At 42.8% G+C, this 14,454-nt stretch overlaps 1 protein-coding gene across 1 annotated transcript in view; it reads right to left on the reverse strand.

The window, feature by feature from the left end:
* Nucleotides 1-8,516: 8,516 nt before the first annotated feature.
* The window catches only part of LOC139612690 (eukaryotic translation initiation factor 3 subunit H), a 51,167-nt gene continuing 45,229 nt past the window's right edge, over nucleotides 8,517-14,454 (reverse strand). The window contains exons 7-8 of the mRNA XM_071468525.1: nucleotides 9,325-9,457; nucleotides 8,517-8,825 (exon numbers count right to left, since the gene is read on the reverse strand). Of these exons, the coding sequence (XP_071324626.1) occupies nucleotides 8,731-8,825; nucleotides 9,325-9,457 (228 nt within the window). The 3' untranslated portion in view covers nucleotides 8,517-8,730. The remainder of the gene's footprint in view (nucleotides 8,826-9,324; nucleotides 9,458-14,454) is intronic.

Raw genomic sequence — 14,454 nt, forward strand, 5'->3', positions numbered from 1 at the left:
CCACTCAAGCCCAGCAGTCTGAATCACGATTCAATTCAGCGTTTGACAGCAGCACCTCCAAGCCTAAAACTATGTGCAGCAACACATCTGTAGATGCATCTATTGCCATTAATAGTCAAGCCCTGGAGGATGTGGAGAATGCCTCGGAAGGTATATGTGTAAAGATGACTGTGCACAAAAAGGCATCCTATTTAGAGGTCTAACTTGTTCAATTTGATGAATAAATCACAGTACAACAGCAAAGTCAAGTCATTACTACAATGTGGTTTCACAGACTGGACAGTCGATAGTAGGCTCAATATTTCATAATGTATGCCTTAGAAATATATTCACTATCTTCTGGTAATATAGGTTCTCCTATAAAATCCTGTATGATAGCACAAGCAGAAAAAGTGTGTTCCTCGAGGTCAAGCATTTACATCTGTGTTGTTTTGGCCACAATCTCAGAATGCACCAGTCTATTCGATAAACTGTATTAGAGATGTGCTCCCCCTGGGAAAAGGAAACCTACAGTCATAGCCCAAAGAAAATGTGGGCAATGACAAAAACAACGAAGCTGGTGGAGAAAAATATTGAAGCCAAACATGTATCCCCAGACCAGAACAAATGGTAAGCAGTGGTCAAAAGAGTATGTCCCAAAGGAGAGCAAAAAAAAAAAAAAAAAAAACAAGTTGTGGGGGCTGTTTTCAGTGCAACTTAATATGGTTCCAAAATATGGTACTTGGGACAGAGCCAAATGAACAATAAGAAAGAAAGAATAAAAAATAAAGTGAAAGCAGAGAAGGAAATAAAGAAAACATTGTCCATTTCCCATATCAACTGATGAGTAATTCCAAAATAAAAGCATGTTCAGTACATTAGTTCTGCTGGTGCACAGCGTGAGAGTAAGCACACTTAAATTAAGTGCTAGTTTTCCCAGAGAATGTCTGTGAAATAGACAGACTACAATGAACCTAGGGTGAGGAGGAGTGAACGAATGAGTGAACTGAATGTTAATGTTTACCTGCGAGAAAGAAATATTAAAATGCACATCAGTCATTCTAAGGACACAAGCTGAGACAAAGGCGTGGAGTGCATGATTGAACATCAAAGGGGGGTGTGCTATCAGCATTTATCTTTGAGATTCACAGCTCGGAGATAAAGCATGCTATAATTGTGGGTCTGTCTATTGTGGGTCACAAGCATCCCATCAATCACTGTACCTGGAGCAAACTGGCATCTCCAGACTTTAAGGAGGAGAAGGAAGCTGATCATGAATTATAATAAATTACTCTGCTTCGCATTTTCTCATTTTCTTCATTAGGGGGAAAATATGATAAGCCAGAAAAAAAAGGGGAAAAATGGCAGTCGGAAATTCAAGGTTTCAACAAAGATGGCAGATACAACATTATTTCATGTACTAAATGAAAAGCAACAAGCATCTAAGATCAACATTAGGAGAAAGGTGACAATCTGTATGTATGCACTAGAAAAAACTAATTACTTTAATAAGAAAATGGCCAGTATATGTGTGTCTGATGTACAACCCCTGCTGCATAAGGTCAAGTCTCTAAACCTTGGAGTACAGAATCCATTTGAGATCGAATCATATGTAGTTGCTCTCGAGGTGCCGGTAGCTGTACTTTTGAACTTTGATAAAAGCAAGGCTAGCTGTTTCCCACTACCTCAAGTCTTTACGCTAAAATAAGCTAAACTAAGCTGAGATAAGATAAGCAAAGTTAATTGACTCCTGGCTTTGCCTCCATATTTACCATCCAGACAAGAAAGCAATATTGATCTTCTCACTAAAGACTGGATTTCCCAAAATATCAATCTACCAAAATCTCACTAAAATCCACAAAACAACTTGGGCATGGACCAGAAAACATTAAGGGGAGTTTTTAAAAGCAAATATACGGATAGATCAGGTCAACTCCTACCAGCAAACACTCTTGAATCACAAACTGAACAAATGGGCCAAAAGGCAGCTCTTTTACAAATCCATCTCAACCTGCAAAATCAAGACGTCAATAAAATCATTTATCATTTGCAACAGCCAAGGCAAAATCTGAGTATCAATAGCAAAGAGACAAAGCCCAGAAGAAGATTACACACAACATGTGATTGATCTTCAGAAGGAGGACATCCAGTACATTTTTCTTAGTGGCTTGGGGATAAGACAAGACATAAGTGATAGAGTGGGATCACAACAATCAGAATCAGAATCAGAATCAGAATCAGAATCAGTTTTATTGCCAAGTATGCTTTCACATACAAGGAATTTTTTCTGGTGATTGGTGCAATTGATCAGCAACAGTGGCCTTGTTGGCCTCTCTAGCCTTGTTGATGAGGCTAATAGCAGATGGGAAGAAGCTATTTTTGTGGCGAGAGGTTTTGGTCCTGAAGGACCGCAGCCTCCTGCCAGAGGGGAGTGTCTCAAAGAGTTTGTGTCCAGGGTGGGAGGAGTCAGCTACAATCTTCCCTGCACGCCTCAGAGTCCTTGAGGCGTACAGGTCCTGGAGGGACGGAAGATTGCAGCCAATCACCTTCTCAGCAGAGTGGATGATACGCTGCAGTCTGTTATTGTCCCTCTCCGTGGCAGCAGCGTACCAGATGGTGATGGAGGAGGTGAGGATGGACTCAATGATGGAGGTGTAGAGGTTCACCATCATAGTCCTTGGCAGGTTGAACTTCTTCAATTGCCTCAGGAAATACATCCTCTGCTGAGCTTTTTTGATGAGGGAGCGGATGTTTAGCTCCCATTTGAGATCCTGTGTGATGGTGGTTCCCAAGAAGCGAAAATGCTCCACGGTAGCCACGGGGGAGTCACACAGGGAGATGGGGGTGGGTGGGGCTGGGCTCTTCCTGAAGTCCACTATCATTTCCACTGTCTTCAGAGCGTTTAGCTCTAGGTTGTTCTGCCTGCACCAGGTCACCAGACGCTCAGTCTCCCACCTGTAGGCAGACTCATCGCCATCAGAGATGAGTCCAATGAGAGTGGTGTCGTCTGCAAACTTCAGGAGCTTGACAGACTGATGGCTGGAGGTGCAGGTGTTGGTGTACAGGGAGAAGAGCAGAGGAGAAAGAACGCAGCCTTGTGGGGATCCAGTGCTGATGGTCTGGGAGTCAGACACGTGCTTTCCTAGCTTCACGTGCTGCCTCCTGTCAGACAGGAAGTCGGTGATCCACCTGCAGGTGGAGTCAGGCACGCTCAGCTGGGAGAGCTTGTCCTGCAGCAGAGCCGGGATGATGGTGTTGAAGGCAGAGCTGAAGTCCACAAACAGGATCCAGGCATAGGTCCCTGAGGAGTCCAGGTGCTGGAGGATGAAGTGGAGAGCCATGTTGACGGCGTCGTCTACAGACCTGTTGGCTCTGTAGGCGAACTGCAGGGGGTCCAGGAGTGGGTCAGTGATGGATTTGAGATGGGACAGGACAAGACGCTCAAATGATTTCATGACCACAGAGGTCAGGGCAATGGGTCTATAGTCATTTAGTCCTGTGGGCCTTGGTTTTTTGGGGACAGGGATGATGGTGGAGGATTTGAAGCAGGCTGGCACGTGGCAGATCTCCAGTGAGGTGTTGAAGATGTCTGTGAACACTGGAGACAGCTGATCAGCACAGTGCTTCAGGGATGATGGAGAGACAGAGTCAGGACCGGCTGCTTTGCGGGGGTTCTGCTTCTTAAAAAGCCTGTTGACATCTCTCTCCAGGATAGAGAGAGACGTTCCTTTGGTAGGGGAGGAGGAGGGGGGTTCTGATGTGGCTCTGATGTGGAGGTTAGTGTCAGGCTTGTCCCACTGTCTTTCAAAGCGGCAGTAGAACTCATTCAGATCGTTGGCCAGACGGAAGTCATTAATGGAGTGGGGGGGTTTAGGTTTGTAGTTAGTGATCTGTCTGAGCCCTTTCCAGACAGAAGCAGAGTCATTGGCTGAGAACTGGAGCTGAAGTTTCTCAGAGTACAGTCGTTTAGCTTCTCTCACCGCTTTGCTAAACCATAACCAATGCACTGTAGCCTTGCCTGAAGCGCACGGAAGCATGTGACGGACAGGGTATCATGCTCCCAAACCCTTCTTGAAAGGCTCCTGTTGCTGCTGCTGTGGGGATTAAACCAGCCTCATAATGGCCTGTGGGATTTGTGCCACTGCCAGGTGACAGGCATCAAATTGGGTGGCAGGCAGAGACAAACTGCAACTAGAACACAACGCTCAATCTATACAGTTGCCAATCACAGTGGAGATCTATTGACCATGAGAAAATGGAGAGATAAGGCAAATATAGAGCTGCCTCAATGACAGGTAAGAGCATTGTTATGTGAAGAAATGTATTCATACGATGCTTGTGTCGGACTTGTGTGTGTATAATCCCATAAATGCTAAATTCCCTAACCATACCCACACCTCTTCCTACAACTGCATCTGCCTTCCTTTCTGCTCTTGTTTTGGGGATTTGCAAGATTATTTTTCCACGGGAACTACTTTACATCCTCAACAGCTACTCCATCCAGGATCCACAGTTGCCATGGCAATATCTGTGGCAGAAAAAAAAGAGTGAGAGAAAGCAAAAAAGAAAAAAGGAAAAAAAGTATTCAGAGTTGACAGGGAAATAACTGGTTTCATTATATTCAGCCAGCTGATTCTCTCTATCACCAATGACAGGGTGACAGCAGGCACAGTGAAAGGGCTCGTGTTTGTGTTTGAACAGTAATAAATTACTGCTGGGGTCAGGGCTGTGCAGGCCGTACTCACTGATTAAATGAGACCAAACTTATATCCCTCTGACATCTCCCAGCCTCCTTCTCAAGAATCTGAAGGTGTAGAGACAAATCCCATAATCCTAATTAAGTATTTCCTCCTATTGCAGCGTACAAAACGCCTGGCTGTTTACACAGCTAAAGCCCACATTCGGTTCCCATGCTGAGTTCAAACACGTAGTTTAGGGTAATTTTTGCAAATGAAAAGTGACATCACAGAAAGTTATAAGAAAAAAATAATTGTGAGATCAAATGAAATCACTTTGGAGGAAGAGGTGGAAAGTTTAAATATTGCCTCAGCTGGCCACAGGCTCGGGTTCTGCACTGTTTGCGGGTAAAAAAAAATGTGTCTCGTATTTGAGGAAGTCATTCTCATTTTCACTGACTCACAGTGGTCTCACGGTCAATTGAGCAGCATAGTGTGGGAGAGAAAATCGTGAATGCAGCCTCTGCTGTGGGTTTCTGTGCGGCTCTTTCTTCTGAACAGTTTAACATATCAAAACAAGCTGCACAATGAAGCAAAGGCGCGCCGCACTTCGAAATTCACATCAATACTTGGAGTGGGAACAAAAGGTGAAGTGTCTGGACATATAGAGGGACATAAGTGTGTTTCGGCAGAATCTCTCATAGTCAAGAAGATATGATGAATGTGCTCCAAGGAATTATTCTTTTACTTCTGTTGAATGGCAACTAATATAAATAACAATTACTTTAAAATCAAAATAGCAACACTTTACTCCCCCGCTCCACCCATTATAACAGAATATAAATAATTACTGACCATAGAATTTGGCCTCTATAACCCTGTGCTTCTCTGGTTAGACTCATATATGGTAAACAATTTGTCATCTCATCTTTGCTTGCAGTGACAGTTAACAGCAATGTCATGATTTATATGATAGTGGAGTAATGTGGAAGGAACTCACCAGTTTGACTCCTAGGTACCTCCACTCTGTGGCCCCTGAGCCCTGCCATGAGTCAGTCCAAACTGCTTTCCCACACCAATCAAAACATTGTCACTTTAAATACAAGCTGAACCTCCGTCACTGCGTTTGCACTCCACAGGGGCGAGCTTTGCCTCGGCGGCTTCACACAACGCTTGTGCTAGTGTCGGGGGAATTTTAAGTTTTGTAATTCCTCTCACAACGTCAGGATCAGGGGGCAGGGGAGGCTGTGCCCCAGTCAGCCGTCAAGGGCAACATCAGCTTACAGTGCTGCTTCAGAATAACTAACAACACAGATTCACCTTAAGTAGAAGCTACTGCTCAAAAGGCCATCAATACCTTCAAGGAGGAAATGCCTCACATCATAGGACACATCAATCACAAGCACAGGTGTGCCTGTCAAAGCAGCAGCTCCTTTAATTAATAAATATAAACCTAGCCTTCTGTGGTGAATTAATATTTCCCATCCTGCCAGCATGTCAGGGAACTATGTTATGATTTGGGGAAGAAATCATTTCCTGCTCGAGTGTCACAGTTCCAATAAACGTTTATCATGTTGGTTGACTTGTAATTATTGCTAATGACATTGTGCTGATGACAAGCAGGAGCACTACAAGTTATTACTCGACTTGGCAATGTTGATGACAAGTCAAATAACATCATCTGCTGAATTAGAAGATGCTGTTTAACCACAGGTCGAGGAAGAGCAGCGGCGCACACAGCGAGATAGAGCCGCAGTGTAATTATTATACAATGAACCGCACACTGGCAGCGTCTTTATTAAATGGAGCAAGAAGAGCCATCATTCAGCTTCCTGTTGGTGGGTGGGGTGGACACTAGCGACAAGCTCCACAAATAAGCTATGCTTGTATTTCTTGAGGAGGTAAATCTGAGATATGCGATACTCTGTGGCGGAAAAATGCCAAAACAGCTTATAGTTACATGAGAGGTATTCAGCTGATGCTGTTCCGCAGAAGGATTTAGAATGAGTGAGCGGGCAGAGATTCAGTGTTGTTCAAAGATACTTCACAGGACTGCTTCCTGATAGACACATACTGCATGTGAACAAGTAATAATTTGGTTGAGGACGAGCAAAAGTTTACTGAAGGTGACACTTTCATGTCTTGCCTGAAGGGTACAGGATGACCAGAATTAATATGATGTTACAGTTTCATGACATTTTTACCAGTTCATTTTGATTTTCATTTCACTTCACTTTTGGTTGATTTCCAGAGCTGATGTGTGCGTGGGCATAATTTGTTCTTGCGATTGGAGAACTCAAAATCGTGTTTGTTTTTCTCCTTTTATATAGCCTGGAAACAAGACTTGCACACAATGATCAGGGCTCCAAAACACTTAAAATACCTCTGCAAGCTTCTCCAATTTGAGAAATAATTAAATGTATGTTATTACAGTGACTTCGGAAAGCACTCAGAGCCCTTCACTTTCTGCATCCGTTAGTGAAATTGCCATTTTGCCCATCAATCTACACTAAATGTCCCAAAGTAAAAATATGTTTTTAGATACTTTTACAATGAATGAATCAATCAATGAAAATCTTCAAGTCTTTTTGGGCAAGTCTCTACAAAGTTTGCACACCTGGATTTGGGCAGTTGATAATGTTCTTTGTGGCAGATTCTTTCAGAAGCCATCAAACGCAGGTGCTCTAGGCTTTGGTCGGGCCACTCAAGGGGAATCAGACTTGTCCCAAAGCCACTCCAGCCTTGTCTTGGTTGTGTGTTTTGGGTCACTGTCGTGCTGAAAGGTGGCACAATACAGTAATTTTAAGTGGCGTTATTGTATGTATGTGTATATACACATATGCATTAATAAACTACACATGATAACTAATTTGATAAAATGTTGTTTGCTGTACTGGTATTAATATAGAGGCAGGAAATGGCATTCACATATTTACTTTGTGTTTGTCCTCATAAGCAAATGTAGCATGCTAAAAGAATTTGACTCCTATGAATTAGATTCTCTGAGCTGACGAATCAAGGCTGTCGTCATGTAATGTTCTCTGTGATGTTTTCATAAGCTGTGGCTCATATTCATTATCATCAGGAACACAGCTTTGGTATGCAATATGTCTCATAATCTATCTTCCTGTGTGTTTTTAGGAAAAAACTTCAAAAACACTTAATTGGCTCCCCTGTTGGTAATTTCTCTAAAAAATTGTGTTAAATGATGTATGGGCTGTGGCAGTTACAGAACACACTAAAGAAGTATTGCCAAGCAGTGCAGATGAGAGTATCTCTCCGTCTATTATCAGGCACACCTGCGGTTCCCTCTTCAAATGTTGTCTTGAAAACTCAACAATTCTTTGTTTCATGGCAAATCTCACTACAGGGACTTTATTGCATCCCAAAAATAAACAGGTGCTAATTGCTACCTGTGTGGAAGAAAGGCAGATTCTGTTGTATTGTGTAATTTCACCTCAGGAAAGAAAGAGACAATCAAAAGCCTTCTCAGTGCACTGAGACTGTGGGAGCTGAGTATGTAGCCGGCAATTTAATGCTCAACTTTCACTGATCACAATTCTGTTTACAAGGAAATCATTGTTCCCACCATGTGAACCAACACTTCAGCAAATCCACTAATAATTGGTTCCACCTGGTTGGCGTTTGAACTTCGAGACGAAAAGCATGCAGCAATAAAATTATGTATAAGTACCATTCTAGTGTATAATTATTTTGTATTATGCATGAGATCCATTTTAGCGTATTAATATTCGGAACAAAACTAACCATTTTTGCACAGCAAAACAATGGCCAAGCCTGGAGTACAATGTACTGCAATTTAGTTCAATTGTGAAAACAAACAAGGAGCCAGAGAAGATGTAGAGATGCAAGTCTTTTATTTCAATCAAAATCAAGTGATCCTCAAAGATAATTGTGTGTCCAAGATGGGCTTAGGCATAAAAACAATGAATAAATTCTTAGAAAACAAACTCAGGCGCAGTGATCCTCCTGTGGTTTTGCATCTCTCTTTTGTTACCCCCCTGTGCCTTCTCCTTCCTGCTCTCACAGAGTCTGTCACCCTGTCATCTCTCTTCTAGTTGTGGCCTTGGAGAGCTTCGGCCATGAACAGCTTCCCAAGGTTCTGCGAGGTGAACTCCTTCACATTCTGGCAGTAGTTGTTAATTTGCCCTGTTGGAAGGAAGCCACATGAATCAATGCACCCCCACACGAAAACACAAACACACGCCCACAGAAACATACGTACATGTGTGCATTTATACGCAGACATGCACACAATTAGGTGGAGGCGAGAGCGAGAGAGAGAAAGAGGGGTGGGGGAGAAAACAGCAGCACAGCAAAACATCAAATTAGTGGGGGAACTGAGTAAACGGAAAGATCAGAATGTTTTCAGAAGGTGGAGGAGAGCTGAACAGCATGAAACAGCAGGGAAAGGGGCGGTCGAGTTGGAGTTTGAGTCAATAAACTTTAAATTAATGTAATTTCAAGATAATGGCGTAGATAATTACAAAACTGAACCTGAGCTCCTGTGAGGGGAGCAGAGGCAGCTGATGGGAGTTTGGAGGGAGGTCTCTGTGGTGCAGAAGAGTGCCGTCTGTGCGTGGAGGCTGTGTGTTTGTGTCTGTGTGTGTGTGTGTGCGTGTATGTGTGTGTCTATATGTGTGCATACCTGCAATAAGCAGTGTGTCCATGCGTGGTGGAGGCTGGGGGGGCTTGAACATTTTGGTGATGTCCTCCTCAGGCAGTGGGGGCTCCCCTCTGCTCTGTCGCTGGGCATTCTCCTGCTGCCGCCTCTGGAGGTACTGGAGGGAGGGACAAAAAGGAAAAGAGGAGTGGCATTAGTGGAGGAGGGCACAGGAGGGGGGAGGCAGGAGAAAAACAAATATAAATAGCACAAAGAGAAAGGAATGCAGAAATGGAAAAGACAGTAAAAGAACAAATGGACAGTGAAGGAGAAGGGGAAGGCATGGAGTGAAGGAGGTGAAAAAAAGACTGGATGAGAATTTGAAGAGAAAAGAAAAGGGTGAAAAACTGATGACAGGAAGGTGAGGAGCAAGAGTAAAGAAAGTGAGAAAAGAGGTATAAAGTAAGAAAGACATGAACATGGAAAGGCAAAGGAACAGGAAGGAGAGAAATATAGTTAGATGGAGAGAGCAGAGCGGCAGGGAGAAGAGGAGGTAGAAAGACAGGAAACTGGGAAGAAACTAATAAGAATGAAATGAGATGTAGAGAAAGAGATGGAGAGACAGAGAGAAAAAGAAGAGCTGTAAGTGCTGACAGGGATGGAGTGATTTGTGGAGGGCTGACAGTCGGTAAATCAGTGTGGTGCTGGGTCTCTGGAGATCCTAAAAGCCTTGTTAATTTGGCAAGATGGAGGAGAGACTGACACAGACCAGGGGAAGGGGAGGTTGCTGCAGATGAGGAGGAAAAAACGACAGGGGAGCAACTTCAGTGCTTTCAACCAAACATCCCACAATGCACCACAAAGCTGATAAAAATGGCCAAGATAAACAATAAATGAAAAATATAACTATTTGTTCAAATGAATCTTTATTCCTCCACCCAAAGTGGTTTATTCTGCCAATGCATCACAGCATCACTGTGAAAGAATCAAAATGCTAATGAATAACTATGCAAATTGTAGAAACAAGTGACAACTGTTTTACCCTTGTGCAGCTTTTATATAAATATAGACATGCACTGCCGAAGAAGTATTCATCTCCCTTTGGAAGTAAATGTCATAGTAATAAAAAAAAACATCTAATTGATCTAAATTAAGTACAATTATAAAACCTCCTCTTTCAAGTCAGTATTTAGTAGCGGCACCTTTTGCTGCTATTTTTCCCAGTTATTCTTTACAAACTCCTCAGACTCTGTCAAGTTGCATGGGGACTATGAGGGAGCTGCAGTTTTCAAGTCCTGCCACAAAGTCTTAACTGGATTGAGGCCTGGTCTCTTGTGTAACTTTGGTTTTATGTCTGAGGTTGTTGTCTTGGTGGAAAATAATCCCGGCCGACGTTGCAGTTCTCTTACAGAAAGCAGCAGGATTCCTGTGTATTTTGCTGCATTTATTTTACTCTCTAGCTTCACAAGCCTTCCAGGGCCTGCTGCAGAGAAGCATCCCCACAGCATGATACTCTAACCACCAGGCTTAATGCTGGGGATGGCGTGTTTCCGGCACTGTGCTGTTTGGCTATAGCACAATGGCTAAAAGGTCCCATTTTGGTATCTAGAGTAGACGTCTTCACAGGACCACCACTGCATTGAAGGAACAAAGTCAGACTGGATCCACATTGTATTGTACTCAGTCAAACTGGGTTGTGTCTCATTTTACAATGATGCTACAAGTGTGCATGCTCAGTATCAGCTCTGACCACAGGGTGCATCGTGACTGCCATGGGAGAAAATATATTAGGAAATCAGCAGCCTGTGTAGAAAATGTTTGCTAATTAGTGACAATTACATTTTGGAATTCAATTCACAGATATTAGTTATAAAATCAGTAGGGACTTAAAGCGCCGTCGGTTGAGGGGATGGCTACGGTATGACTTAGGTTCTACCTCAACACTTCCTATCGCTGCAGGACAACTGTCAACTATGGGAGAAGGACTGGTTTGCCTTTGCAGATGTTTCGGCTGCAATGGTAGGAAGTGTCTACATCATACACGTCCCGCCGTAGCGTCACTTCAACCATCGCTGCTTTCAGTCCCTTTTTCTCTCTTATCTATCATCCAGTTGGCTATAGATGTTTGCACCCATTGTTGGTCCAGGAGCTGAAAATGGGACTTCCTGCATTTTTTATAAATTAATCTTTGAGGTATATAAACAAATAATTTTGGAAAATTTGTTTCTACAACTTTGTCAACAACTTGTCTTATTTTTTATTTTTTTATTTTTTTTATTTTTTTACCCAACTGCTTGTATCATGTTGTTGATTGTGTTGGTGTTCTCTCATTACTGTGGCCTGTTGGGACCTAATCTAATTATCCTTGGGTTCCCTTTGGATTAGGTCAAAGATATGCACATCAGGTTTGGGGAGGTTTCTCAGGGGCTAGTTTTGGATCTAGTCTAAAACGAAGACCTCTGTGTCAAACAGTTAAACCTTCATACTCTTTATTCCAGGTTCTCCACTGCCTTTTAGGCACACTAGCCCATATGTCATGTGAGCTTGCAGAGTTCAACAACCATAAAATTCTTAATGGCTATGTATCTATTTAGCAGTTACCACAATCAAATACACATTTCAGGCATGATTTGGCTTACCTGGCATGTGTCAATTTTCTGTTTAATATGTTATTTAAAATACTTATGGCTCAGAAATAATGACTTAGTGCTGAATCATCTAATTGTAGCTGAGTTGTATTATTAACCATTTATCATGATTCCATGGTTCATAAGATGAATACACCACTCCATACCTAATCTTTTGCAAAGTGTTGCCTGCTTCTGTGGTTTGGGGAAAAAAGAAAAAGAAAATAGAGAATGAATGAATTTAAGGTAGTGAGAAATACATTTTCTGGTACAAAGACTAACTTGGCCACAGAATGTGTGCCTGGGAACCTGCTATTTACCAAATTCAAAGAGCTATAAATGAAAAATGGAGCCCTCTCAGCACGCCGCCTTTTTGCAACTTTCTATGATGATTAATACGGTCCCATTTATCCGGGAAGCAGCAGGGTCAATAGCACAAGATTACACAGAGCAAGTACTGTAGATGTCTGAAAGCTGTAATAGAGGCTCACTTTCTTTTTCTCTGTGTGAATTGTTTGCTCATTGTAGAGAACCGTGTGAAACATGAAAAAAGTACGTACCATTAAAGAGGCTGTCTGTGTGATATTATGTATGACATGAGTCCCTGGGTGGGTGGGTGGGTGTGTGTCAGGGGTGAGGCTAGGGGGCTGTGATGATGAGAAGCTCGGTAGTGGAGGGTGATGGATCATAATGGCTGCAGTGTGGGTGATTGGCCTGAGGATGTGTGGCTATGCAGGTGTGTGTTTCTTGGCAACCCAGGTTGTGAATGTCTCATGTGCATACGTAGGACTACCTGTGGTCATAGATACATGTTTGTTGTAAGTCTGCTTAATGCGTGTGAACTCAGCCACGGCTTTATCTGCTGCCGGCCAAGATGATGATGACTCAGATCGGCTCAACATTAATACTTTCGACGTTTCCTCATTTCCACTTGCAGAGAACAACGGCAGAATAACGTAGTTGTTTGAATGTAGGTGTGAGTTTGTGAGCATGTACACGTTTGTGAGTCACCTTGTGCCTCTTTGCTTCCATTTTTCCTGACTAAAGTGTAATGCATGTGTTGCCGGGTGTTTATGATGAATCTGGTTGAGGTTGTACTTGCAGATGGTGGCTGAGTCTTCATACGTGTGTGTGTGTGTGTGTGTGTGTGTGTGTCTTTTGTTCTAGTCTTTTTGGTACTTCTGGCTCAGTTTGTGCTTGTAGGAGGTGTGTGTGTGTGTGTGTGTGTGTGTGTGTGTGTCTTGAGTCTTTGCACACAGAATGTGTGTGCTTCACAAAGTGCTGCTGCTGCTTTTAAATGAAGTTTGAGTTTGTGATGTGTCTCACTGGAGCAGAAAAGAATAAAAACAGATTTTTCACTTATTCATTAAAATAAAAGAAAGACTTCATTTATTAATAACAGCTTTGTGACTGTATCTATCAACTGCCCCTTGGTTCCAACGGTATTTGAAGACTGCCTGAGCATGACTCATGGTATTTAACCTTCCGAACCAAATTTTCTTTACATAAGGATAAATTAATGACTGAATCGCTGAAGCAACCCTTACGGTGATGAAAATTCCTTGACAAGAAAAATAATGAAGCTGTGTCTGAAATTCAAGTAATGCTGATCTGCAGTGGGCGCTGGTCAGCAGCAGCAGTGAGGTGAAGGATGATAAAACGACAACAGATATTTGAAGGTTGACATTAGTCATTCTGGTCTCATTAATGTCTGGTCAGAGCAACAGGAATGACTTTTAAACCTGTGCCTGTGTCTTTGCTTGAAGTTACCTGTACTTGTGTAGGTGGTGGTGATTCGCTAAAATCATCAGGCAAAGCAGTGTTTGTGTTGCTGTGTGTTTACTTTGGGTTTTTTTTTATAGTCTGCACATGTTTTTTGATGGTATATCCATAAACCAAGTGAAAAGCCAGCCTGGCATCCAATACAGAGTTCTTCAGAGAGACCTGACGCACAGGCCACAAACCCACAGCAATCCAACTGAACCATACCAGACACACTGAGACTGAATATAATTTGGAGCTCGCCCAATTCGGGTCCCATGTCCAATCCTCTTGCCATTCAAATCACTATTACTAGTAAATGAATTTATCCTTAACCTTTCTTTTTTGTTGTAGTTACAGCTTTGAGTTCTCAGTGGGTGTGTGTACATTAATGCCTGAGCCTGGTGGACCATATTTCTGTGTGTGGGTGTGTGTTTGTGCTACCTGGTGTTTTTCCTGCTCGCCTGCTGTGATTATAGCTGCAATTGGTTGTGTCCATGTCTGAGAGAAATATACCTGCTGCTTTCCAGCTGGGTCTTTGGCTGTAGGTGCATCTGAAAACATGGGGCTGAAAAATATTTTGCTTTGGGGTTTGAACACGTGCTTTTCTGGCTGATTGGTATCGTACCTGAGCGACTCAGCATGTCTCACATGCTGTAACTTTTTAGCCTGGTGGCTATACCAGCCGGTCGCTTTTACTGAGGGTTTTTAAACAATCTTGCTCTTGGATTTTTACAACCTTGCCAACTGTGCCCTGTGAGGACTGTGTGCTGCTCCAGAGAGGTAA

The sequence above is a fragment of the Trachinotus anak genome, unplaced genomic scaffold (assembly GCF_046630095.1).
Source record: "Trachinotus anak isolate AG129_WGS33_773 ecotype Australia unplaced genomic scaffold, CSIRO_AGI_Tana_v1 ptg000032l, whole genome shotgun sequence".
NCBI lineage: Eukaryota > Metazoa > Chordata > Actinopteri > Carangiformes > Carangidae > Trachinotus > Trachinotus anak.